Source organism: Colius striatus, chromosome 7, assembly GCF_028858725.1.
Source record: "Colius striatus isolate bColStr4 chromosome 7, bColStr4.1.hap1, whole genome shotgun sequence".
NCBI classification, from domain to species: Eukaryota; Metazoa; Chordata; class Aves; order Coliiformes; family Coliidae; genus Colius; species Colius striatus.
This window is the reverse complement of record NC_084765.1, coordinates 30499931-30525374: the sequence shown is the minus strand read 5'-3', so window position 1 is coordinate 30525374 and position 25444 is coordinate 30499931. Positions and strand designations below refer to the sequence as shown.

At 52.2% G+C, this 25444-nt stretch overlaps 2 protein-coding genes across 2 annotated transcripts in view; both read left to right on the top strand.

Annotated features, from left to right (window-relative positions):
* Nucleotides 1-8416, top strand: part of LOC133625834 (histone-lysine N-methyltransferase EHMT1-like) — a 19896-nt gene extending 11480 nt beyond the window's left edge. Inside the window, exons 13-15 of the mRNA XM_062000427.1 lie at nt 625-708; nt 8119-8203; nt 8295-8416. Of these exons, the coding sequence (XP_061856411.1) occupies nt 625-708; nt 8119-8203; nt 8295-8416 (291 nt within the window). The remainder of the gene's footprint in view (nt 1-624; nt 709-8118; nt 8204-8294) is intronic.
* Nucleotides 8417-10688: 2272 nt separating this feature from the next.
* On the top strand, nt 10689-24677 carry LOC133625833 (histone-lysine N-methyltransferase EHMT1-like). Its single transcript, XM_062000426.1, has 15 exons — nt 10689-10695; nt 11244-11395; nt 12325-12481; nt 13071-13194; nt 14333-14488; nt 14843-14987; nt 15267-15344; nt 16216-16331; nt 17417-17503; nt 18232-18307; nt 18853-19028; nt 19243-19390; nt 22146-22288; nt 24416-24548; nt 24639-24677. Exons 1-15 carry the CDS (start codon nt 10689-10691, stop codon nt 24675-24677), a joined length of 1737 nt encoding a protein of 578 aa, XP_061856410.1.
* The last annotated feature ends 767 nt before the right edge of the window (nt 24678-25444 follow it).

Here is a 25444-nt window from a genome sequence, read left to right as displayed (position 1 = left end):
TTGGGCGGGGCCTGTGCAGCCCCTGGGAGGTGGCCGTGGGGCTGCAGGGTCAGAGGGCCCTGAGCAGGGGCAGGCTGGGACAGCAGGAAGGAGCAGCCCAGGATCTGGAGCCCAGGTAAAGGGGGTGTTGGGTGGCTGCCTTGGCTCCTGGGCCATGAGGGAGCTGCAGGCCTGGGGCAGAGGCTGCTGGGTGTCCATGTTGGTTCCCAGGGCACACTGGGAGCTGTCAGTGCCCCCCCTCAGCTGCCCGGCAGCCATGTTGGTGTTGTGAGGCGCAGTCTCAGCTGCAGCTGTGACCCGGCTGAGGTGAGAGCTGGGGCTGCCCGTGGGGCCAGCGGGGCCTTGGACAGGCGTGGGGGTGTCTCCTGCCTGCTGCCCACCCGGGCCCGGTGGGTGGGAGCTCCAAGATTGAGCCGGGCCCAGCTGGGGCAGGCCTGGGGGTGACCCGAGAGCTGGGGAGCGGGAGGAGATGGAGAGAGAGGGGCCTCGGGCATAGGCACGGGGCACCCGAGCTCCGAGAGCCCCAGGAGCTGCCCCAGCAGAGTAGTCACTGCAGCGATCGAAGCCGTGTGTTGTTCGGGTAAGTCTTTCCGGCCTTTCACTCCATGTCACTTCTCCCCACAGGTGCTGGGCCAGGGCTCTGGCAGGCACAGTGTGACCGAGAGCTCGTTGTCATCACTGTGCCGCTGCTTTGACAAACGCTGCAGGGTAGGAGGGGACAAATGTTCTGCCTTCCTGGCTGCAGACCAGCAAGCTCACAGGATGAGGTAGGGACCCTATACTGTGCTGTGCTGACTGCTGCCCTGAGGTGCAGCTGGTATCCACTGCTCAGCTTCTATTCCCACCAGACTAGAGAGAGAGAATATTTTGTGTATGTGGTGGTGAAAGCAACATGGGGAATGTTTTTGTCTGTGTTTGGTTCCCTGGGTCAAATCCACTTCATTCTGCTGCCTTTGTTTCCCTGAGTCACATTGGTGACCGATCCCTGCAGCCCAGTGACACTCCTGCGTGGTGTGTGGAATCCAGCAGTGCACTTGGGGAAGGGAAGGGAGATGGGAGCCGCATGTCCTTGTCAACACGACAATAATAGGCCTAAGAAGTGTATTTTCATAGGGGATCTTTACAACTTTCCTGTTGTTCTTTGTTGCATCTTTTTCTCATGATCACCATTCATGTCTCTTAGACATGGCATTTTTGGTGCTGCTCCTCTTGCTAACCTTGGGTGATTTCCAGCAGCCGTATTTGAAGTGTTTTGTTTGAGCTTGTGCAGGAAATCTCGGTTGATTTTGTTTTCTACTTACGTGAGCAGCCATGACTGGAAAGCCTTTGGCTCAATGTACCATGATGCCAGCAGCAAAGTTACTTTCTCAACTCTGAATGCAAACTTGACTTTGCTTTACTTGTACCCCGTCGTGTGTTTTGCAAGAGAATGAACAAGCCATCAGTTTGAAAAGTTTCTTTTCCCCCCGAGAGTTCGTTTCCCAGTCCCACTCTCCAAAGTGGGAATGAATTGGTATGAATTACCTTCTAATCCCATAGAAATGCATAGCCATACGTACTAAGAACTGCAATGAATTAGTAACTCCTAGTAACCGGAGCAGCCATTCTGGCTCTCTTAGATGGCTCGGTAAGGGAGAGGTGAGTTCTGACATTTAAAACAAGGGTTCCTGGGATGCTTGCATAGGCTTTGGGAGTTTGTGACTGAACAGGATGTGTAGTCTTGGAGAAAGGAGCATGGCTCAGAACTTGGCTTTCATCTGAACTTACTTGGATGATTGGTGCTGCAGGGCCCCGATGGTGGTTTTGGGGCTTGACAAGGTAGTAGTGGTGAGCCACAGGACCCCTGTATCCGTTGGACAGGCTGGTAACTAGTGTGCAGGGCCAAGTCCAAATGACCAAGGTGTGAATAAAGACCAGCGTGTGGAGAGCTACTCCAAGCCATTTAGCTTCCGAAACACCGTGACTGAGCCCCTGTGTAAACTACTTTGGGGCTACCGTTGGTGTCTTGGCAGTCTCTGGAAAACCTTTTGTTTTGTGATTGCCTCTTCTTGCCATTTCTCTGCAGAGACTGTGGTTCTCCTGATAGTGCGGCGGTGGTTAAACACTCCTGGCGTGGCAAATGTCTAGCTCAACACCTTCATGACATACAGCTTGGAAAGCCAAGCCTTGTTTTTCCAGCCCTTAGCAGAAGGGAGTGTTTGCTACTGCCTTGGGGAACGCTGCTCTCAAAATATAGGTTGGTACCGATGAGGTTACGGAGAGAAGTTCCAAAGCACTTCAAAAGGACTTTAGGGCATTGGGGAGAATGCTGGATGCCTGAGGAGCACAGGGAGTGTTTTCCTCCATCCCTCTCATGTCAGGGAGGAATCCTGAACAAAATATAGATAACTGAGAGTAGCAAGAATGGGCTTGTTTTGTAGAAGCCTGGACTGACCAAATTGAACCTGCCAAGAGGGAAATGATGTTGCAGATGAGCGCAGACTTTGTGGGCCTTAGGGGAAGAAAAGTTTGCTTTGAATTTGCTGGAAGGGTGACGTGTGGTTGGAAAAGGCATATGAAGTATCTGAGGGAACAAATGCGTTTGATAGGATTGCAGGAGAAGTGTGATGAAGTCCTGAACTTTTGGAGTGATTTCTTCAGGCTCCCAAAATGCACAGCAGAGCTTTGGGAGGGTGCTAAGTAAAATTTCAGTACTGCCTCAGTTCATTTGTTCTGATGGTAACAGATGGGGGAGCTGAGAACTAAGGTTACAATGAAATAGTTTGACATTCCCAAATGAGCTTCTCCCTGACCCGTGCCGTGAGCAAGCGTGGAGCTCTGGCATTCGGAAGTTCTGAAGGCAATGTGCTGGCATCATTTGGAAGAACTTGTCCCTGTTGAAGGACCCAGAAGTAGGGCAGTTGTGATTTCACAGGAAAAGGTTCATACTGTCTAAAGCAGAGTGCATCAGTGCATGCATCAGCACGACACTGGTAGTATGTGTGAATTGCCTGAAATCCAGATTTAGGTGCATTTCAGGGACTTGTCTTTAAAGAGGCAAGTTGAAAACTTGTTGAATTTGCGTCTGCCGGTTTCTAAAGGAGGTAGGTTTTGGTAAAAAAAAATTCTGTTCCTGAGGTTTGTGGGTGAGAACATTGTGATGCTTTTTAATGCCTAGCTACTATAGGTGAGAACGTGGAACTACAAAAGGCACACACTAAATTCTCGTAAAGCAAACCCATTGTGGCTCAGAGTTCTCTCCAGACTCCTAGGACTCTGCTACTGGAAGGAGCGGAGTATATCTTTCAGTATTGTCCTAAGAGAATCAGTTGAGAGGAAGTTAGTTTTGCAGGTTGATGCAGAAATGGGAGTTCTGTCTTCTCAGAAGCGCACTGAACGTTTCCTCTCATCCGAACGCAGTCTCAGGGAAGAGCACTAAAGCCAAGGTCAGGTGCGTGGTTTTGCTGTCAAGCTGGAAAAGAAGCAATGAGAGTGGATGTTATCTGTGGGTTAACGTGTGAGATTCATTGCCTTACCTTGCTTGCTGTTGCAGTTTAGGGATTGGTTTTGGGTTCCGTTTGGTGTTACCTGTCTGCAGTGCTTTACGGATCACTGGTGAATCTGCCAGTTGTAAAGCGTGTGCAGAACTCTACAGAAAAGGAGCTGTGTGCAGACAGAAGTACCTCTGTGTTGTCTTTGTAAGTCCCAAATCTGGAGCACTAGAGTTTGTCAAAGTTGCTGGCATTCATTTTAGGTTTTTTCCGCGTTCTTGGTTGCAGCCACCCTGTTTTTGATGGGAAGAGCTCTGACCTTTGTCTAACTCCATTTGTGTACTGAACTGAATCGTTGGAGCTCTGTAGGCATTTCATAAATGGCAACTACGATGAAAATGTTGGAAACATCAGCTGCTTGGCAGTACGAGTCCAAGTTGCAGTTTCTTTTTGTTACTATGCTGTGCTTGGTCTTGGCTGCTTTGCTCTGGACTGTTGCGTCTCATTTCTTCACAGAAGTGCTGACTTTGTTCCCGTTATGGAGGAAGGCTGTGAAGTTGACCTCGCTTACATCCCAGAGTGCATCATATTTGTATCCTTCCCTGCTGGCTGTTCTGAGGAAGCTTACGCGTACCGCAGACTACAGGGTGTAACCTGACTGCTCAAATGCAAACACAGGGACAAGGACTTGGTATGTACTGGGTGAGTCTTTTGTGCTACGTCGTCTTGTATCCTGCAGGAAGACCATTATAAACGAACATTCCACTTAGACCATTAGAAACTCAAAGTCACCTGAGCTGCTCTAAAGCCTCTTTGGTCCAGCTTTACAGCTTTGCAAGCAAGAGGCAGATTTTCAGTAGGTTTTTCAGCTGTTAGGCAAGGACAGGTATTAAAAGCACTTTTTCTGCTGGTGGCACTGCAGTCTGTGTGGTGGTAGCACATAGCCAAATGCTTTAGAATAATTGCACTGTCAGTTTTTATCATGTCTACTGTATATTTGGAAACAAGTTGTCACAGCGAGGCTGCTGTTTGCATGTGCTGTCCAGCTCTTTCCCATTACCTCAACGGATACGTTTTTCTGGCTGTTTAGTTTTCCGTAGGAATTTAAGTTGTAGGCAAATTTATGACGAGCTGCGTGTGCAGCTGTATTTTTTTTCCAAGTGATGTCCCAAACTGTTGAACCTGCTGTGCTGTGTTCTGTCTAGTGCATCTAAATCCTATGGCATGCCTTGTCTCAGCTTGTTGTACGAAGGTGAATTTAAAACGGGGACGATATTTTCTTTACCTTTTTGTGCTCTTGGGTTTTCAGTCAGTGTGTGTAAACTATTAGAATTCAGTGCATGGCTTCAGGAGCATGCATTTGACTCACAGTGGAAATCAGTTTCTGGAGAGACTCCCCTAATGATTTCAAATACGTTATTTTCCGCTCAGAGACGGCAGTGTGACAGATGCATCGTCAGCTATTGTCCTCAAGATGCAGCTGTACTACTTGTAATGTGCTCTGATGTCCTCAGCATGCCACCTTCTTGCCCTTGGTTTCCCTTCTTCAGGTGCTGGTAGGTTGTAAAGCACGAGACAGTACTAGTTGGAGGGGAGCCTGTATGTAAAGGCTTACTGGTTGAAATTCACCCGTTCTCAGGGGCCTTTCCTGTGCAACAGCAGTGTTCTGGTGTTTGTGAAATGAGCTTCTAGTTCCAGTGCAGTGAAATTCCCCAAAGAGCTGTTTGTCTCACAGAAATCTCTTCTATGGCAAGTCTTGTTGAGGGTGCACCCCCTCTAAGTGGGGTTGCAGTCAGTTTCTCTTGCAACGTGTGGATGCGTATGTTTTTGGAGTTGGCTGCAGTTTTGTTCTCTTGATGTTCTATTGAGTACTTTGGAAACGGTCTGGCTTGGTGAAAAGAAAGTTGGATGCCATGTTCTGCAAGTACGTTTCTGCAAATGTGTGAGGCAACGTGGCAAAGCACAGCCAGGCTGGGCTGGTTTTCTGTCCATCTTTTGTTTCTTGCGTGCAAAAGACCCCTTTGGTCTGCTCAAGAGCAGTGAGTCTAGCAGAGAGATGTGTATAGCAGCAACTACCATCCCCCTACCCCCACCAAAAAAGGTGTGCAACTGAGCAGATCTGCTGACGTTGATGAGAGCAGTTTCCCCTTTTCCTTGGGCCAGGGTGTCAGCTAGCAGAAACCATACTACAAAGTTCTTAGCTAGCTGTTGTCCATCCAGCTTTTTGGATGTGTTAAACTGTTGCCGCTACAGTCGATAGTGAGGAGGGAGCAGGGGAATGATGCGCCCAAAGAACTGGGTGAGTGCATTGTGTCCTTGAAAGATTCTTGTCCTTTTTTCAGGTGGGACATGCTTCTAGTTGCGTGATGTGTTTTCCCCAGTCATTCATGATCTTCCCAGCAGGATACGTTCCTTTGTCTCCTTCCTCAGGTGATTCCAGCTACATTGCAGTTTGTGCTGGGAGTTCTTGTACTAAACCAAGCTGCGACAGATCCTAGAATCATAGACTCCTAGAATGGTAGGGCTTAGAAGGGACCTTGAGAGATCATCTAGTCCAACCCCGCTGCAGAAGCAGGTCCACCTAGATCAGGTGGCATAGGAACGTGCCCAGGCGGGTCTTGAAAGACCTCCAAGGAGGGAGACTCCACACCCTCCCTGGGCAGCCTGTGCCAGTGCTCCGTCACCCTCACAGGGCATCTCAGGTCTTCCTGAGAAACCCTCAGATCTTCCGGAGGCTTTTCTTTGGCAGACTTGGTGATGGTTTTCAGCAGCTCTGCCTGTGCTGGAGTTTCCAACCTTTGTGGCGCTCAGCATCTCTGCGGCGTTTCTCAGTCCAGTTTGGGCACTGGACTTGGGCACAGGCTGTTCACTGCTTAGCTGCCGCAATTCAGGCTGCTTCGGTGATGTCTCAGCTTCTTGCTTGCATGTAAACCAGAGGTGAATGCCCAGGACCCATTGGTAGCATTGAGTGTGTTTTCAGAAGAGGTAAGGACTTGCTGAGAGGTTTTAACCCCGTTTTTTTCTGTGTAAGTCTGCCTTCAGTCTGTCCCACAGTGCACCCAGAAAAAAGCAGACGGGTCCTCTAAGGAGAAGTAGGACGCTGGAGAGTGGTACCTGACGGAGAGTTTTCCACTGGCTGTGTTTGGCACACGGTGTGCTCCCTGCTTCCTGGGAAGCATCAGTGTTTTGTCGTTTTGTTTTGCTTTCTGCTAATACTGTCTTTGTATTGCAGGGTGTGCTGAGAAGGGAAAGCAGTGGTTTGGGCCCTGTGGTGAGAGGTTGTTTCCCTGAGGTCAGCACAGGAGCCAGGTAGGTGTATGGTAAGGTTCCCTCTGTCCGTGCAGGATCAGCTCCTGCCATCATGCAGCGTGAAGCAGTTGTGTGTTGCCTGTGTCAATGGAGGGATGATAAGAAATTAGCAAAATCGTCTGCACATGCACGGTACTGGACGGGGCGTGCCCAGCAGTTAGGAGGAGTAAGTTGCTGTGAGCTTTTTTTCACTGGAGAAGTGATTTCACTGTAAGCTCTTCCTCATGTTGTACTGCAGCATGTCTGTCCAGTTCTGTAACTTGCAAAGTGTGTTTGGTCAGCTGAAAGTCCTTTCTGGTGAGCTGGGCTATGTGCCTGGCCGTTGAGCTCAGCTCTCCAGGCTGCGTAGCAAACAATGCTAAGCTTGGTAGCGGGGCAGGGAATGCACCGTCTCTGGAGGTGTCAGCTGGTTTTGCTCTCTTCACCTTTGTAATGGGAAGCAAGTCAGTCCTAAGCACAGTAACAGAGATGTCAGCAGTCCCAGGTTGCATGGGGGCTCAGCATGTTTAGGCCCCTTGAGAAGCTTTGGTAGGGTAAGCCAGATGGAGCTTAGAGAGCTAAGTGAGTGCTACTCACTGCAAATGTGAGTACAACTCTTGCCCGAGCCTGAGGTGAGCCTACATTGTATTGTGCCAAATGCCAAGCGCACAGGTTGGAAAGAGGAACAGAGTCCAGCTAGTGTCTGCACAGCGGGCGTGAGGGTTCCGGCTGGGATTTCCATCTTTAGCGTAGGCAGTTCCCCCATTTTACCTACCGACCCCAAAGACGCGTCGGTGACTCGTTTCCTGCCCCACTTTCTTGCTCCACTGAGCTGCTGAAATCCGTGTACACCTCAGCAGCTCGGTCAGCACAACTTCAGTGTGACGGCTTGGGTGAAAGGAGAGCAGGGCGGGAGAGGAGAGTTTCTGTGTCTCTGGGACAGCGTGTGTGTCAGCCGTGGCTGAAGGAAAGGCTGTGTGGTGTTGTGTGCTGATGCTTTTTTCCCGATTTGAAGCCGTGTTTTAACATTGCTTAACATTCTTTGGGTGGCTGTGAGAGGCAAAGACAGATTGTCCCAGTAGTTGCTGCTTTCAAGCAAGTTTTACCGACCTTCTTGGAGCGCTTTCTGGCCCCCATGGACTAGAACACTCAGAGTCACGTTGAGCGAGATTCACGTTCAGTCCGTAATGAGGAATTCATCCTCCTCCCCGAGAGGTGGAGGTTTGGAGTATGTGCCTGGGAATTTAGCAGGCATCTCACCTTCCCCAGAGGTGGCAGAGGTAGTGTTGGGATGAAGGAGAGGGGGGGATCAGTGAGGTTGGTGTTGCTGGTACCGAAGCACTGTCTCTGGTGTGTGCAGAATTCCCTGAAGGAGAAGAGGAAGCTGCTGGCCAGCCAGCACGAAGCAGCCTGGGAACTGCAGGCGAACGTTGACCATCGAGGACGTTGGTCTTGGAGATCCTGAGCAACGCCATGACAGAGAACAGCTGCAGGATTGCCAGCACTTTGTTTAGATGACATCCGCACTCCTCATAGAGCAGCGAGAGCTGGAGGATCAAATCAAAGCGGGTCAGGAGCAGGTCAAGTGCCTGATGGAAAGCCTCCCTGCAGGCTTCACACCCAGGGATGCAACAGAAGCCGCAGCCTTCCGGCAGTAAAAGACTGCCAGCAGGCTCCTCCTCCCTGTAACCCTGGGATACAGTCCTCCTGCTTGAGTCTGTTTTCTCCAAGTGCTTGACAGATGGTTCTCTACAAGGAACAAATTCCAGCGGTTTTCTAAGGGTTTTCTGAAGGCCAAACTATCAATGATAATAAAGGTGTCGTTTTCCTTTCCTTTTACCTTTGTTTCTTGGACGCTTCAATCAACGTGGAGGGAAACGTCCTCCTTCCAGAGATGAGGCAAAGTCTCATGAGAATTCAACGCATTGCCATTAAAAAAAAACGCGTGACCTTCTCTCTTCCCTGCCTTTGCTACCTACCTGGCACCTTGTTACATAAGGAAGCCTTGTGAGGAGGAGTGAAGCCTTGGGAATGAAACCACTGCATTCTGCTGAACATTATTGACATTTACCGGGTTTTTACTGAGCAAGAGAGACATTTTTTGTACCTACTCTAATCACTTACTTGATTCAGTACTTTCAGTACTTAAATGGGGCTTAGAAGAAAGATGGGGACAAACACTTTAGTAGGGCCTGCTGCACTATTGGTGCTTCTGGGTTTTAGTTGAGGCTTAGCTGCTGGAGCAGCCTGGTGGTGTGTTTGATGGGAGCCATGGCCTGCAAGGTAAGACCAGGTCTGTTGCGGGTTTTGTTCCCCTGGGGACAATCCTCTTGGCAGGTCATCTGTCAATATTGAAGTCGGGCCCTAAACCATTGAGAGGTTTAAGCTTGTAGATCCAAAGGCTAAGGGAAAGTGCTGCTTGGGCTCAAGACTTGGTGTGAATGAGAGTGTGTCTTGCTCTCTTTCCTCTGCCGTGACTCGGGAGGGTAGTGACACAGAGTGAGGATGAGATCCCCATTTGAACTGGGTTAGCACGTCCCGTAGATGTGCTGCAGCCTCACTGGCCTGTGGTGAGTGTCAGCCCTGTGTACAAAGTGGTGCTTTCTCTGTGTCCAAGAGGAGGCAGGAAATGCGGGGAGCTTGCAGGCTTGAGTGAGACGGAGGGGTCTGTCCCGCAAGCCAGGGTGATGGGCAGTGCTGCAGCAGAGCCTGCGAGTGCTGTCTGGCTCCGGCACTGGTGGAGATGGTGATGCTGGAGACCTCCATGAAGATGTGCTGTTGCAGGGAAGGCTGCTAGTGTTGCGGAGCAATAGGTGAGGTGCTGCAGTTGAGAAGTTGTCTGAGGCAGTGGGTTCGGTGTCTTGGCTGAACTCAGGGTGCCATTGGTGTGAGGTGAGTAGGTGCTGCGGCAGGGGTTGGGTTGTGGTGCTGAAGGGCCGAGTCAGGGATCTGGATGGGTGGTGTCGGGGAGCAGGCTGGAGTGCGGGGCTCCTTGTGTGGGCAGCGATGGTGTTTGGCTGTGGGTTTGTGGAGTGCGAGGTGCGGCAGCAGCGGCGTGTTGTTGGCGGCCGGGCCGTGCTGCGGCGGCAGCGCGGGAGAGCGCCGGAGCTGTCCGTGGTGCCGCGCTCGGGCCGCGCTCGCAGACGGCCGTTGGAGCTGTGCGTGGTCCCGCGCTCGCCAGCGGCCGGTGGCAGTTGCCGCAGCGACGGCGACTTGTGGCTGCTCGTCCGGTGGGCGCTGCAGCGTCTCCTTGTGCGCGTCCGAGTGGTGTGAGCAGCGGCGCGGGAAGAGAGCTAGACGTCCCTGCTGCCCTGTGGTGCCCTTTGAAGGCATCCCGACATGCTTTCGTGGCTGGCAGAAGTCTCCTCCGCTCTGAGGCGGGGGCTTTCCCAGTACTGTAAGTGAGAGTTGCCCCTCCTGGAGCTCCTGGGAATCGGGCCTAGCTGCTCTGCCAGCCCACCCGGCCAAAGCTTTTGCTGGCGGTACCTGTGATGCTTTTCCTCTCTGGCCCCTAGAAGGAAAAGCGCACAAGGAGTCCCTAAGAGCTGGTCCGTGTTATCCTTTGGCTGATGGTGTCAGTGAATTCTTGTCAGTGCAGGTGGGCTGGGGAGCTGACAGGTGGTCGTGTCAGAAACCTTTCTGCACGTACGTGGTGATCATACTTGACTTTGTTTCGTCTCAGGTGTGAAGTGTGTGGTGGGAAAGATTTATTGCTGGGGAGCACGGGAATGTTTGGATGGGATTGAAAGAAAGAAAAGAAGCCCCTGGATCCTGTAGTTATTTTAGTCTAGAAAGGCATTGAATGTGCTTGTGGTGGTTTAGGCCTGAGTGGGTGCCAGGTGCCCACCAAGTTGTTCTATCAGTCCCCCTCCTAAACTGGCCAGGAGGGAGAGAAACGTCACAGGACAGGAAGATCGCTCAGTAGCGACCATGACGGGTAAACCAGACTCATCTTGGGGAGAAACGTTTCCATTTGTTCCTGAATATGCAGAAGACAGCAAGGAAAATGAGCAATACAATGTGAATAACGAAACACCTTCCCCCAACCGGGGCGGGGTTCTTCTTCCCGGGACTCTCACCCCTCCCTCTCCAGCAGCGCAGGGGGATGGGGAAGGGGAGTTGTGGACCGTCCAGCTACTCCTTCTTCTCAGGGGAAGCCTCCTCACACTTCCCCCTGCTACAGTGTGGGCTCCCTCCCACGGGAGACAGTCCTCCAGGAACTTCTCTAACGTGGCTCCTTCCCCAGGGGCTACAGTTCTTCATCAACTGCCCCAGCGTGTGTCCTTCCCACAGGGTGCAGCCCTTCACAAACTGCCCCAACATGGGGCATCCCAGACAGACTGCTCCAGCGTGGGTCCCCCATGAGATCACAAGTCCTGCCAGCAAACCTGGTCCGGCGCGTGCTCCTTTCTCCACAGGTTCCCAGCTCCTGCCAGCAACTCGCACCTTCTCCTCTCATCCTCCTTATCCTCCCTCCTTCTGCAGGGTTTCATGTCACAGCTGAAGATGAAAGTGCTGCAGAAGAGCAAGCGGCGGAACGAAAACCAGACGTAGATGGTGGAATCGGCGTTTCCTGTGAGGTCAGTGAAGCTGGCAGCCCCCCAGAGCCAGCGCAGACCACTCAGCACAAGACAAAAGTAAGCCTGCGGGCCTCTAGCGCTACATTAAATAGGAGAGCAGAAAGTGGCAATTCTGAAGGAGACGGTGAGACTGGGAAGCAAAGCCTGATGAGAGCAAATGACTTTACACAGGGTCTGCAGCAAAGCATCCCTCTCACTCACTCCAAGATAGCCCAGGACACCCCCAGCAACAGCAGCTGCAGCCACCTTGACTGCTGGGGATATCCATCACCCGGCTGGGTGTGGGGGACGGGTTTAAGACGTTGCTTCCCGTGCTCTTTAGACCTTGACTTCAGCGCTAGCAGTGGTAGCTTTTTAGCATCCACGTCCCGACTGCTATGGTTTCTGTTCTTACAGAGGGACACAGGTGTTAAAATAGAGTCTCAAGGCCACCCTCAGCTCTCTTAGAAAGTGTGTGGAGACTCAGTGGCAACTACAGCATTCTCTTGGTTGCCAGCAGGAGCTTGTAGGATCCCTTCCCTTTGCTGCCTGCTCTTCTGAAACGTGCCTGCAGGACCGTTGTCACGCGTCTTGGACGTGACAGCCACACTTGAGGGACTATTTCAGGGAATAGGTGTATGTGATGCACTTGTTTGCCTTCTCCATAGCCAACCAAATGCCCGTGTAAATAGTGTCTGATCCTTTTGAGGATCTGTGGCCGCTTTGGCCTGCCAGTCCACCTCTGCCAGGTGGCCATTCACCCTCCAAGGCAGTAGCCTCCAGAAGGGGAAGGAGCAGCAGGCTGGGAGTGTCTTGGAGTCTCTTGGCAAAGTAAAGTTCTGTGCTAGAGGAGGGTCTGTGTGCTTTTGCTTTGAGTGTGTGGTGCTGTCTGCAGTTGAAGTGATTATACTTGAGAGAAAGGAATTGCACTTCTTTTCTGTTGTGTTGTTCTGGTGTGGTATTTTTTTAAATGCAGAAGCTCAATTTAACTGCATGTTGTTTTCCAGAATGCAAGCAAAGAGTCCGACCCAAAAGAAGCCAAGGAGGAATGCCACAGAAACATCCTGGCGCTTGGGAAGCCGGTGCCATTGCCCTGTCTCCCAGGCCTTCCCCAGTCGGTGCCTGGGAAGCAGAGCTACGTGGCCCCCCTGAAGTCACAGAGAGGTAAAAAGGACAGAGTAAAAATCCCCCGCAGCACCCACCTCCCAAAGGTGTGTCTGTGTGGTTGAGTGGGAGATGAGGCAGCTTAAGAAGGACTGAAATCTCTCCTGGGACCTTTCAGTCCCGGAATCTCTTCAGGGTTTCCTTTCCTGCTGGTGTCAGCAGGGCTGCTGCCACAGACCGGGTTAGACAGATGTCAGTTTGTGTAGGCACTTCTCTGCCAGTGTCCTTGCAGCATCTGTTTGAGTAAGCTGGCTTCTGTTCAGCCTCCTACGGCGTTAGCAGCACTGCCAAAGACGGGTAATTGAAGGTGTTGGCTGTTGTGTATGGTGGTGTAGGGGCCAGAAGGAGTTTGGAGAGGCTTCTCAGAGTTGGAGTGGGTTTGCAGCACTGACGGACAGCTCTTTGTGTGTTGGCACATATGTGTGTGTCATCTTGAGGTTGGCTCGTAAATCAACTTGTTGGAGTGGGAAGCGGTTTCCTCGGATCGCGCCCTCAAATGGGAATTCCCCCCAGGACAGCCTCTCCTCTGTAGCTCTTCTTCTTTTCATTGCTGAGTAAATTTTGGGTTTCTATTTCTTCTCTTTTCCAGCTGCTGCAGGATGTCGGAGGAAAAGACGAAGAATGGGGACCTCCAGCCTGGTTCCCAAGAAAAAAAGCAAAGTGTTAAACCAGAGAAGAATGACTGAAAGGGAGATGAGCTCAACAGGCACCGGGTGAGCTGGGACAGAGGCTGTGAAGATAGGAGGGCTCAGGAGTGAAAATCGTCTCTTCCTTCCATTGCTAGGAATTGCTAGGAATGGAAGGAATATCAGTGGAATGAGTTGACGTTGCCAGGTGTGCTAAGTGCTGAGGAAATTCAGGCAGTACCTGGCTGTAGCTCCTGACTTGCACCAGTGGGCACAGGTATAAAGGGAGGATGAAAACACAGAGGAGAAAACAAACGGAGCCATCCTTGTGTTGGACAGTGCTCCGACCTCCTGTCTGATTTGGTCTTGCCCTGGTGTCTTTTCTGACCTGCTCCATGCTTCTGGGTTTCCAGGTTTCCATGCACAGGGTGCATGACAATGGCATGGTAGAGCAGTGCAGCTCCTTTTTGTGGCAAGTTCTTCATGCCTTTGGCATTTAAGCACAAAGCAAAATTGGGGTGGGAGGCTTGTTTCTTCCTTGTCCTGCTCCTGCTCCTGCTCCTGCTCCTGCTCCTGGGTCCGATACATGAGCTGCTGCTGCTGCCAGAGCTGGTGTCAGAAAGAGAAGAAATCGTGGAGTGCTCCTGGAGTCTTGGGCAGAGGCTTGGAGGGGCTGTGCCCAGCCTGGGCTTCCCAACAGAAAGGCCTGAGGTGTCCTAGATGAAAGCTTTTTCCCCCCCCCCAACTAGCATGGAATAATATGGCAACGGGCCTTTTCCTTTGCATGGTGGCTGCTATGAATAAAGTCCCCATGTGTGCTTCCCAGAAGCTGCTGAGTATGACCAAGGGCCAAGTTCAATAGCAGCTTCCTGTGGGCTGCTTCTCTTCCCATCCTGCACTTCCCAGCCCACATCTTTCCCTGCCAGAGTGAGTTTCAAGGCTGTGTGAAGTGAGGCTGTACCACAAAGTACCTGTCATGCCTGGAGCAAGGCCAGGTTTGCCCAGAGCTCTGGCGAGTGCCTGCACCTCCAATCTATGGCATCTGCCAGGGCCTTCACGTAGAAGGGTTCACTGAGCCGTGCTTGGTAAAGCAAGCTCAGGTGATTATTCACTGCCACAGCCCCCTCCTTGTTGCTGAAGGGCTGGCTGGAGGATGTGATTCAGCTGTTTTTCCTCTTGCATGCTTTCTTATGGGGAACGCTGCTTCTTTCTTGCTCTTTTGCAGTCTCTCTCTTTCATGTGGCTCGGAGGTCAGTTTAAAGAACCGGGAGAGTGAGATTCCAGTCCAGGGCGCTGGCCTGAACTCTGAGGTCTGTGTGGCCCTGCAGACAAGGGAGACTGTTGAAGAGAGGCCTACCCTGACAGAAACGGTCCTGAGCAGGTGAGAATATGGCTGGCTTTGCTTGCGGGTCAGCAAATAGAGCCCTTGCACGGGGGAGGCTGGGGGCATGGCTTAAGAGAGGATTGCCAGTTCTTGCTTGGCTTTTGGAAGGGCTATGGAGGTCAGTTTGAGCTTAGCAAGAGCTAAGTACCTGTTGATTCAGACCGTGGCTTGTGCTCCAAATGGGAATATTGACGAGCACAAGGAACAATCTGAAAGGCAGGGTGGGAAAAATGAAGTCTATTTGAGTTCTCAGTGATCCCAGGCGGTAATGCTGGCCCAGGATGGCACTGGAGTGGCCCATGTCTCAGGGGAGCTTTCCTTCTGTGACAATTCTCTTTCTGCCAATGCCAGTGACATCTCACGGGGTTACGAGTGGGTCCCGATTCCCTGCGTCAATGCTGTGGACAGTGAGCCGTGTCCCAGCGGCTTCCAGTACATCGTGAGGAGCTGCTTCACCTCCCAGGTGGCCGTTGATAGGAACATCACTCACTTACAGGTGAGGAGTCCTGCGTATCGCTGTGGTTTTCCCTGTCCTGGGGTGCGCATTGAGAGGTGGTGCAGTACACTGCAGCTCAGAATGGGTTTTTCATGGCCAATGGGATTGGCCCGGTCCTAATATTGCGAGCAAACTGCAGCTGAGGCTGTTGTCTTTCTGACTGATGAGCTGCAGCCGGAGAAGGCCAGACTCCTGGTTTCCTCTCCGCGCCAGCCCCAGGAGTTGCTCTGTGAGTGAGGTGCGAGTGGCGCGGAGTTCACCCCTTGTCTCCTGTTCCAGCGCTGCTCGTGTGTCGACGACTGCTCCTCCAGGAACTGCGTGTGTCGGCAGCTCAGCGGGGGCTGCTTCTACGATCAGGTGAGGACACGGCAGCTCCTCTGGGGTCAGAGCAGCGCTTGGAGCTGCCACTCGCAGCATTTGGGGCACCTTCCCAAGAGCTCCTTGCTCAGCACATCTCCCTCTCTGTTAAAATGCCTAAAGTTGTAGCCTCAGCTCTGAGGTGTGTGTGGCAAGAACAGAAGGTGAACTCGGGGAAGCTGTTTGTTTTTGATGGGTGTTATGGGACTGTCATGGGACCCGAGCCATTACTTAGAGCCATTTCATAACCCTTGTGTGAAATCAGCTTCCATTTCTGAGCCACACGGAAAACGCTGCCGTGTGTAAAGCAGGGGAGGGGAGAGTGCAGAGGCATGCTGCCTGCTTTTGTTTGTCGTGATCCTTTGGGATGAAGGCGAAGAAAAGGTGTCCTAACTGCAACATTTCCAGAAGCGTGGTTGGTTTTGGGTAAGTACTTTTGGGGAGCATTACTTAGGAAGAGAATGCGGTTCACAGAACTTGGGAGTACGGGCCTAGTACTCGGGAAGTCTCGGCTTTATTCCAGAGACAGAGAGAACATCAGCTTCTGCCCTAGAGCACTGCAGAATGCTCATAATGGTGCCTCAGAGCGTTTTGGCAGTGCACAGGGTGATGCCAGGCAGCAAAGATGGAGGTGGAGTCTTGCTCTTTGTCATCTGTGGGTGGTGGTGGGGAGTGTGGGGCTGTCGGGGTAGAGCAAAAGCACTGCAGAAGTTAAGGTCTGGTGCTGTGCTTAGTGAAGTCGGGCTACGGCTCTGCCCTGGGGTTCTCTGGCCTGTGTTTCCGCTTGGGGAGTTTGTGCTCTTGCTTGCCCTGGTGATGCTGGATCACAGGAAGAGCCACTAACCCAGTCTTGAATGCCTCTCCACGTCAGGACGGCCGACTCCAGCCTGGGTTCAACAAGAGGATGCCCCAGTGTATCTTTGAGTGCAATCCCATGTGCTCGTGCTGGCGGACGTGTAGGAACCGCGTGGTGCAGAACGGGCCCAGGTGAGAGGAGGGGCCAAGCTGAGCTTCTCTTGGCAAGGCCAACACCAAACAAGATGGGCCTCCCATAAACCCACAAAGCCCCAAGACTTTGTGAGATGAGCCCGAAGTTTGGGCAGGTGCCAGCACACAGTGGTGGCATGCAGGTGGGTTCCTTTGAGAACGCTGGCTCTCATGGAGTCGTGTTTTGCTCTGGTGAAGGCTCCAGGAGCTGGGAGCAAACAGGAGAAAACGCACAGCCCCTGGTTTGAGTTGGCGGTGCAGGAGGGAATGGGTGGGGGGAAGAGAAGTACTGGGAAAAGCAACAGGGTGACGTGAAGGTGAGCGTCAGGTTTCTCTCTCTTCTGAGAACGGTGTTGCTGACAGCGGGTTTGGGTTCCCTCGGGGACAGAGCGAGCCTTCCCCAGCCCTGGAGATCCTTCACCCTGCACTGAACTCCAGTCCTGTCTGCGCAGGAGGCAGGGTGACTTACAGGCTTGTTTCTCTGCCTCTGAACTGCATCGTCGGTCAAATTCCAGAGAGCAGCTCCTGCACCAAGAAGTTTGCAGTTGCAGCGTTTCTTGCTTGTCTTTCAGCCAGGGAGCTGGAGATGATGGAGTTGCTCAATGCACTGGCCCTAGCAGAGGGCTAAAGGATCAGAGCTCTTAGCTCAAGGTGTTGTGAGTTCCCAAGGCGAAGCTCCTCACCTTCCCTCTGCAGCCCTCGCCCTGCAGAGCTCTGCTGCCTTCGGTCCCCTTGCCCCTTCCCTGCCTTTCCCCGAGTGCTGCCTGTGCCCGTGGAAGGGAAGAGAAATGCTGAGGGTGGGATAACGGTGCCCCAAACAGCCCGGCCCCAGGGAGCACCTTTGTCTTTAGCAGGGGGTTGGGCTGGATGATCTCTGGAGGCCTTTCCCAGCCGCCCCCGTTGTGGGATTCCGTGATTCTGTGGCCACAGTGGTGCCAGCGTGAGAACTGTCAGGGCTGGAGGTTGAAATTGTCTTTGGATGTGTGGTGATGGGAAGTTGTTGCTTTTCTGCTCCTCTCTCAGGGACAATCCGTTGTGTTCCTGCAGAGGGCTGCCATTAGCATGTTTCCTGTGCTCTTTTCCAGGGTCCAGCTACAGCTTTTCCGGACACGAGAGATGGGCTGGGGCGTGCGGACGATGGAGGACATTCCGGCAGGAACCTTTGTGTGCGAGTGAGTGATTCAGCTTTTGTCCTCAGCTCTGGCCAACTCATCCCTGTGCAAGGGCCTGGGGGCTGCTCCCCTTTCACCTCTAGTTGGAACGCAGCCGAGCGCTCGCTCTCAGGCAAGAGGCGTTTGAGGCTTGAAAGCGGTGCATGTGCTGTGTGAAGTGTTTTGGAAAGGGTTTGAAATAGTGCGGTGAGTTAAGACCTCCTAAAGAGGCCTGGACTGGTGCTGCTGGTGGAAATAAGGGCTGGGGGTTTTTAGAACTCGTGAGTGGTGTTTCCTTGAGTTGGGGCAGAAGGTTGGGGAAGAGTATCTCAGGATTTAAATTGAAAACAAAGGAAAAGAGAAATCTGCAGTGAATTGGCCAAGTATTTCTGCCATGTCAGGAGCTGCCAGATGCTCAGATTATCTTTTCCAACACGCAGCTTCAAGCTGCTTTTTGCGGGGAGACTCTGAAGTGTGTCCTCAGGTGGGGCTTTCTGTGAAGTACCAAAGGTCCCCATGTCCTGCGAGTAAACTGCTCCCAAAGCAAGAGAGCACCGACCTTAGCAAAGCCCTTCCAGCAGGATGGTGGCTGCTGATCTGCTTGTGAAAGTGCCCGGGTGGCTGTGAGATGAGCCTCACTGCTTTGGCCAGGCCGTGTCCCTTCTTTGCCTCTTGCTACAATGAGAGCTTGAAAGCCAAGGCTGTGATTGCGTCAGCATCTCATTGCTGCCTTTCCCATCTGCTCGCAGGTACGTTGGTGAGGTGATCTCCGATGCCGAGGCAAATCTTCGTGAAGACACCTACCTGTTTGACCTGAACAACAAGGTGCTGTATCTGGAGGGCTCTATGGAGGCAAACCCAAAGAGCTCTTGCCTCTCCAGAAGAGCAACGAGCGTATGTGTGTCCATCCCGATGTACAGCTTAATCTGAATTCCCCTCTAGGGGAGGGCCGTGTCCTCCCTGCGTTTTAGTTCACAGAGAGAGTGTCTGAGGCGAGGCTTAGGGCTTGTTCAGGTGGCCACAGCCCAGCAGCGCTGGGCCAGCGCGGTGCGTGCGGCCAGCAGCAGATGTGGTGCTCGACAGAGGCTTCTGTGAAGGCCGTTTGGGCAGCCTGAGCTGAGCTGTTCAGGGTTTGGTAGTCAAGTGTGGCCCCGCGGTGTGAGCCGTGTTGACTGGCAGCTCTGTAAGTTCTCGGTAAAGATACGAGGAAAGGAGCAAGGCGAGTGGGGACTGGGAGTTGTGGCTGCGCACTGCTGCAGCCACATTAGTGGAAGGACCAAGTGTTGGGTCATTTGTTGTACTGAAACGAGTATGAGTAAGGGCGCGGAAGCCAACGTCCTCTCATGAGAGACGCTCCGTTTCTCCTGCAGGGCGCAGAGGTGTACTGCATCGATGGACGTTTCTATGGGAACATCAGCCGCTTCATCAACCATTACTGCGAGCCCAACGTCTTTGTAACGAGGGCCTTCACGTCCCATCAGGACAGGCGCTTCCCCAGGCTGGTCTTCTTCAGCAGAAGGGCCATCAAAGCTGGAGAAGAGCTTGGGTAGGTGCTGTCCCTGGGCTGCAGGAAGGATGGAGAGCAGAGGGCTGAGAGCTGGGCTTCTGGCGAGCTGCTTGGCTCCATCCCCGTGCTGGTGGGGCTGTACCCCACTCCCCCCCCAGCACTCGCCACCCCGCGTCCTGTGCCGAGGCCCCATCCCTTTTTCTGCCAGGTGCTGCTGCTGTGCAGTGACGCCGTGTCTGCCTCTCTCTTGCAGCTTCGACTACCAGAGGACGTTCTGGGACATCAAGGGCAAATACTTGAGCTGCAAATGTGGCTCTGCCAAGTGCAAATACAGTAGCTTGGCACTGGCCAAGAGGCAGGCGCGCGCCCGGTCCCAGAGGAGGAAGGCAAAGGAGGCGCCCGTCAGTAGCTGTGCGGCAAAGGCTGAACGCCACAGACACTGAGAGGTCGTCACCCTGTGGCCTGAGTTTGGCAGGGAGAGAGTTGTTTTTTTCCGAGATGCTGAGAGGGACTATGACCAGGTGAGAAGAGAGAAGAGAGAAGAGAGAAGAGAGAAGAGAGAAGAGAGAAGAGAGAAGAGAGAAGAGAAGAGGAGAGGAGAGGAGAAGAGAAGAGAAGAGAAGAGAAGAGGAGAGGAGAGGAGAAGAGAAGAGAAGAGGAGAGGAGAGGAGAGGAGAGGAGAGGAGAGGAGAGGAGAGGAGAGGAGAGGAGAGGAGAAGAGAAGAGAAGAGAAGAGAAGAGAAGAGAAGAGAAGAGAAGAGAAGAGAAGAGAAGAGAAGAGAAGAGAAGAGAAGAGAGAAGAGAACCAGAGATGCCTGGTGCCACCTCTTAGCACGCACAGCCCAACCCACAACTCTCCATGAATGTGAGACCTGCTGCCATCAAAGAAACCGTTTTGCTATACGTTATATTTTGTCTTATTCTTTGTCATTATATTTTGTTGTGTTACATAAATGCTTTTGCAAGCAGTGTTTCAAAGTGTAAGCACATGACTTCTTCTTGTGTTATTATGAAACATATTTGCCCCACCTTGTTCTGAATATTCCTATGATGTCTGTGTGAACTTGCAGTAACATATATGATATTCTCCTTCCTCTCCTTGACTTGGCTGAGAAGAAACAGGCACAATATTGCTAAACCGGCTGGATGTGACATGTATTTGAGGCACAGCATCTGTCTCAAGGGCTGTTTTGAGGAGCCAGCCTGAAAAGCAAAGGCGGAGCGTGATTGTCCATTCTACTGTGCAGCTTTCCACCCCTGTCACTCTCCTGCTGTGAGGCTGAAGCCCTGAGACTTTACCATACAGGAGCAGCACGGACATCTTTATCTTCCGGGATTGAAAAGCATTTGCTCAGTGAGGGAGGAGCACTTCAGGGAGGGGGAGTGATTTTGTGGGGCACCAGTGTGTTGCAGGAGCGATTTTGTTGGGGCTGTGTCTGTTCAATGCTACAACGACTCCAAGCTCCATTTCGACCATCAGGAGAGGCAAGATTTCTTCTTGGCCCATAACTGTGAGGAGTGGAAGGTCTGGGGGGGATGCCCCTCTAGAAAATAAAGACACCTCAAAAGCAAAGACATAACCGGGTGATTTTCCCTTCCCCAGTCCTGCCCACTACAAGCTGGTGGTGGTCGCCACTCTCAGGGTGCAGGGCTTGGCCCAGGAGAGGGCTTTTGCAGGCAGCCCACTTCTTGAGGCTCCTGGTAATGCAGTTCCTGGGCAGTGCTCACCAAATGAGGGTAGTTGTCCATAATGGCTACTTTTGGTCTCTCCCCAGCACTCTGTCCGGCTCCCTGCCCTCATCTTTTTATTCCTCTCTCTCTCTGTCTTTAGCCCTTCAATATTTCTTTCTATGACTCCTTGTCTGTATTTTCTAAGTCCTCCCTGTCTCTTCTACATCCTGCTGCTCTTCTTTTCTTTCTCCTCTCCTGCTCCCGGTCCTTTGCCTTTCTCGATCGCCATCTTGGGCTTCCTGGCCTTATCTCCCCTCTCTCCCCCGCAGCCTGTTCCCACTTTCCTGCCCGTCTCTCTTGCTCAGCTGCCTGGCACTTGTCTCTTCTCTCTGGGCCTCCATCCTGCCCCTCACCTGCTTTTAGCTTTTCCTCTGACTCTCTCAGGCCATGGCTGTTCTGCCCTCCCGCACCTCCTGCTGCTGATCCACATCCCTCTGTTCCTCGGTCTCTCAGGATGGTTTCCCTTCCCTTTCTTCTCAGCACCCTGCCTTCTGTCCCTGCCTCTGCCTTTCCCTCTCCTCTGCCTTTCCCCTCTATCCTAATCGCTGTCCCATTTCTCTGTCCTTCCGCTCTCCTGGTGCCTTTTCTGTCTCTCTGCTCCCCGCCCCACTCCCTCTCCCTGCCTGCGCCTGTGTATACCTCTGTCGTTCCTTCAGCCCTTCCAGTCGTCTCTCTGTGCCTCTTTCCTGCTGCTTATTGCTCCTTTTCCTCCTGCAGCCCCTGTCTACTTGACAGCCACCGTTTTGCTGCTCTGTCCCACTGCCCTGCTCCTGCCCTTCCTTCTGCTGCTTTGGCTACTCCTTGGGCGGGGCCTGTGCAGCCCCTGGGAGGTGGCCGAGGGGCTGCAGGGTCAGAGGGCCCTGAGCAGGGGCAGGCTGGGACAGCAGGAAGGAGCAGCCCAGGAGCTGGAGCCCAGGTAAAGGGGGTGTTGGGTGGCTGCCTTGGCTCCTGGGCCATGAGGGAGCTGCAGGCCTGGGGCAGAGGCTGCTGGGTGTCCATGTTGGTTGCCAGGGCACACTGTGAGCTGTCAGTGCCCCCCCTCAGCTGCCCGGCAGCCATGTTGGTGTTGTGAGGCGCAGTCTCAGCTGCAGCTGTGACCCGGCTGAGGTGAGAGCTGGGGCTGCCCGTGGGGCCAGCAGGGCCTTGGACAGGCGTGGGGGTGTCTCCTGCCTGCTGCCCACCCGGGCCCGGTGGGTGGGAGCTCCAAGATTGAGCCGGGCCCAGCTGGGGCAGGCCTGGGGGTGACCCGAGAGCTGGGGAGTGGGAGGAGATGGAGAGAGAGGGGCCTCGGGCATAGGCACGGGGCACCCGAGCTCCAAGAGCCCCAGGAGCTGCCCCAGCAGAGTAGTCACTGCAGCGATCGAAGCCGTGTGTTGTTCGGGTAAGTCTTTCCGGCCTTTCACTCCATGTCACTTCTCCCCACAGGTGCTGGGCCAGGGCTCTGGCAGGCACAGTGCGACCGAGAGCTCGTTGTCATCACTGTGCCGCTGCTTTGACAAACGCCGCAGGGTAGGAGGGGACAAATGTTCTGCCTTCCTGGCTGCAGACCAGCAAGTTCACAGGATGAGGTAGGGACCCTATACTGTGCTGTGCTGACTGCTGCCCTGAGGTGCAGCTGGTATCCACTGCTCAGCTTCTATTGCCACCAGACTAGAGAGAGAGAATATTTTGTGTGTGTGGTGGTGAAAGCAACATGGGGAATGTTTTTGTCTGTGTTTGGTTCCCTGGGTCAAATCCACTTCATTCTGCTGCCTTTGTTTCCCTGAGTCACGTTGGTGACCGATCCCTGCAGCCCAGTGACACTCCTGCGTGGTGTGTGGAATCCAGCAGTGCACTTGGGGAAGGGAAGGGAGATGGGAGCCGCATGTCCTTGTCAACACGACAATAATAGGCCTAAGAAGTGTATTTTCATAAGGGATCTTTACAACTTTCCTGTTGTTCTTTGTTGCCTCTTTTTCTCTTGATCGCCATTCATGTCTCTTAGACATGGCATTTTTGGTGCTGCTCCTCTTGCTAACCTTGGGTGATTTCCAGCAGCCATATTTGAAGTGTTTTGTTTGAGCTTGTGCAGGAAATCTCGGTTGATTTTGTTTTCTACTTACGTGAGCAGCCATGACTGGAAAGCCTTTGGCTCAATGTACCATGATGCCAGCAGCAAAGTTACTTTCTCAATTCTGAATGCAAACTTGACTTTGCTTTACTTGTACCCCCTCGTGTGTTTTGCAAGAGAATGAACAAGCCATCAGTTTGAAAAGTTTCTTTTCCCCCCGAGAGTTCGTTTCCCAGTCCCACTCTCCAAAGTGGGAATGAATTAGTATGAATTACCTTCTAATCCCATAGAAATGCATAGCCATACATACTAAGAACTGCAATGAATTAGTAACTCCTAGTAACCGGAGCAGCCATTCTGGCTCTCTTAGATGGCTCGGTAAGGGAGAGGTGAGTTCTGACATTTAAAACAAGGGTTCCTGGGATGCTGGCATAGGCTTTGGGAGTTTGTGACTGAACAGGACGTGTAGTCTTGGAGAAAGGAGCATGGCTCAGAACTTGGCTTTCATCTGAACTTACTTGGATGATTGGTGCTGCAGGGCCCTGATGGTGGTTTTGGGGTCAGTCCAGTTCTGGTGTGCATGAGCCAACATAGAGGCTTGACAAGGTAGTAGTGGTGAGCCACAGGACCCCTGGATCCGTTGGGCAGGCTGGTAACTAGTGTGCAGGGCCAAGTCCAAATGACCAAGATGTGAATAAAGACCAGCGTGTGGAGAGCTACTCCAAGCCATTTAGCTTCCGAAACACCGTGACTGAGCCCCTGTGTGAACTACTTTGGGGCTTCCGTTGGTGTCTTGGCAGTCTCTGGAAAACCTTTTGTTTTGTGATTGCCTCTTCTTGCCATTTCTCTGCAGAGACTGTGGTTCTCCTGATAGTGCGGCGGTGGTTAAACACTCCCGGCGTGGCAAATGTCTAGCTCAACACCTTCATGACATGCAGCTTGGAAAGCCAAGCCTTGTTTTTCCAGCCCTTAGCAGAAGGGAGTGTTTGCTACTGCCTTGGGGAACGCTGCTCTCAAAATATAGGTTGGTACCGATGAGGTTACGGAGAGAAGTTCCAAAGCTCTTCAAAAGGACTTTAGGGCATTGGGGAGAATGCTGGATGCCTGAGGAGCACAGGGAGTGTTTTCCTCCATCCCTCTCATGTCAGGGAGGAATCCTGAACAAAATATAGATAACTGAGAGTAGCAAGAATGGGATTGGTTTTGGGTTTCGTTTGGTGTTACCTGTCTGCAGTGCTTTACGGATCACTGGTGAATCTGCCAGTTGTAAAGCGTGTGCAGAACTCTACAGAAAAGGAGCTGTGTGCAGGCAGAAGTACCTCTGTGTTGTCTTTGTAAGTCCCAAATCTGGAGCACTAGAGTTTGTCAAAGTTGCTGGCATTCATTTTAGGTTTTTTTTCCGCGTTCTTGGTTGCAGCCACCCTGTTTTTGATGGGAAGAGCTCTGACCTTTGTCTAACTCCATTTGTGTACTGAACTGAATCGTTGGAGCTCTGTAGGCATTTCATAAATGGCAACTACGATGAAAATGTTGGAAACATCAGCTGCTTGGCAGTACGAGTCCAAGTTGCAGTTTCTTTTTGTTACTATGCTGTGCTTGGTCTTGGCTGCTTTGCTCTGGACTGTTGCGTCTCATTTCTTCACAGAAGTGCTGACTTTGTTCCCGTTATGGAGGAAGGCTGTGAAGTTGACCTCGCTTACATCCCAGAGTGCATCATATTTGTATCCTTCCCTGCTGGCTGTTCTGAGGAAGCTTACGCGTACGGCAGACTACAGGGTGTAACCTGACTGCTCAAGTGCAAACACAGGGACAAGGACTTGGTATGTACTGGGTGAGTCTTTTGTGCTACGTCGTCTTGTATCCTGCAGGAAGACCATTATAAACGAACATTCCACTTAGACCGTTAGAAACTCAAAGTCACCTGAGCTGCTCTAAAGCCTCTTTGGTCCAGCTTTACAGCTTTGCAAGCAAGAGGCAGATTTTCAGTAGGTTTTTCAGCCGTTAGGCAAGGACAGGTATTAAAAGCACTTTTTCTGCTGGTGGCACTGCAGTCTGTGTGGTGGTAGCACATAGCCAAATGCTTTAGAATAATTGCACTGTCAGTTTTTATCGTGTCTACTGTATATTTGGAAACAAGTTGTCACAGTGAGGCTGCTGTTTGCATGTGCTGTCCAGCTCTTTCCCATTACCTCAACGGATACGTTTTTCTGGCTGTTTAGTTTTCCGTAGGAATTTAAGTTGTAGGCAAATTTATGACGAGCTGCGTGTGCAGCTGTATTTTTTTTCCAAGTGATGTCCCAAACTGTTGAACCTGCTGTGCTGTGTTCTGTCTAGTGCATCTAAATCCTATGGCATGCCTTGTCTCAGCTTGTTGTACGAAGGTGAATTTAAAACGGGGACGATATTTTCTTTACCTTTTTGTGCTCTTGGGTTTTCAGTCAGTGTGTGTAAACTATTAGAATTCAGTGCATGGCTTCAGGAGCATGCATTTGACTCACAGTGGAAATCAGTTTCTGGAGAGACTCCCCTAATGATTTCAAATACGTTATTTTCCGCTCAGAGACGGCAGTGTGACAGATGCATCGTCAGCTATTGTCCTCAAGATGCAGCTGTACTACTTGTAATGTGCTCTGATGTCCTCAGCATGCCACCTTCTTGCCCTTGGTTTCCCTTC

What these genes read in the sequence shown, in the direction of transcription:
- LOC133625833 (XM_062000426.1), top strand. An exon ending in CCACTCAGCACAAGACAAAA is followed by an intron (nt 11,396 to 12,324) that starts GTAAGCCTGCGG and finishes GTTGTTTTCCAG; the next exon opens with AATGCAAGCAAAGAGTCCGA. An exon ending in GGGGCTGCTTCTACGATCAG is followed by an intron (nt 15,345 to 16,215) that starts GTGAGGACACGG and finishes TCTCCACGTCAG; the next exon opens with GACGGCCGACTCCAGCCTGG.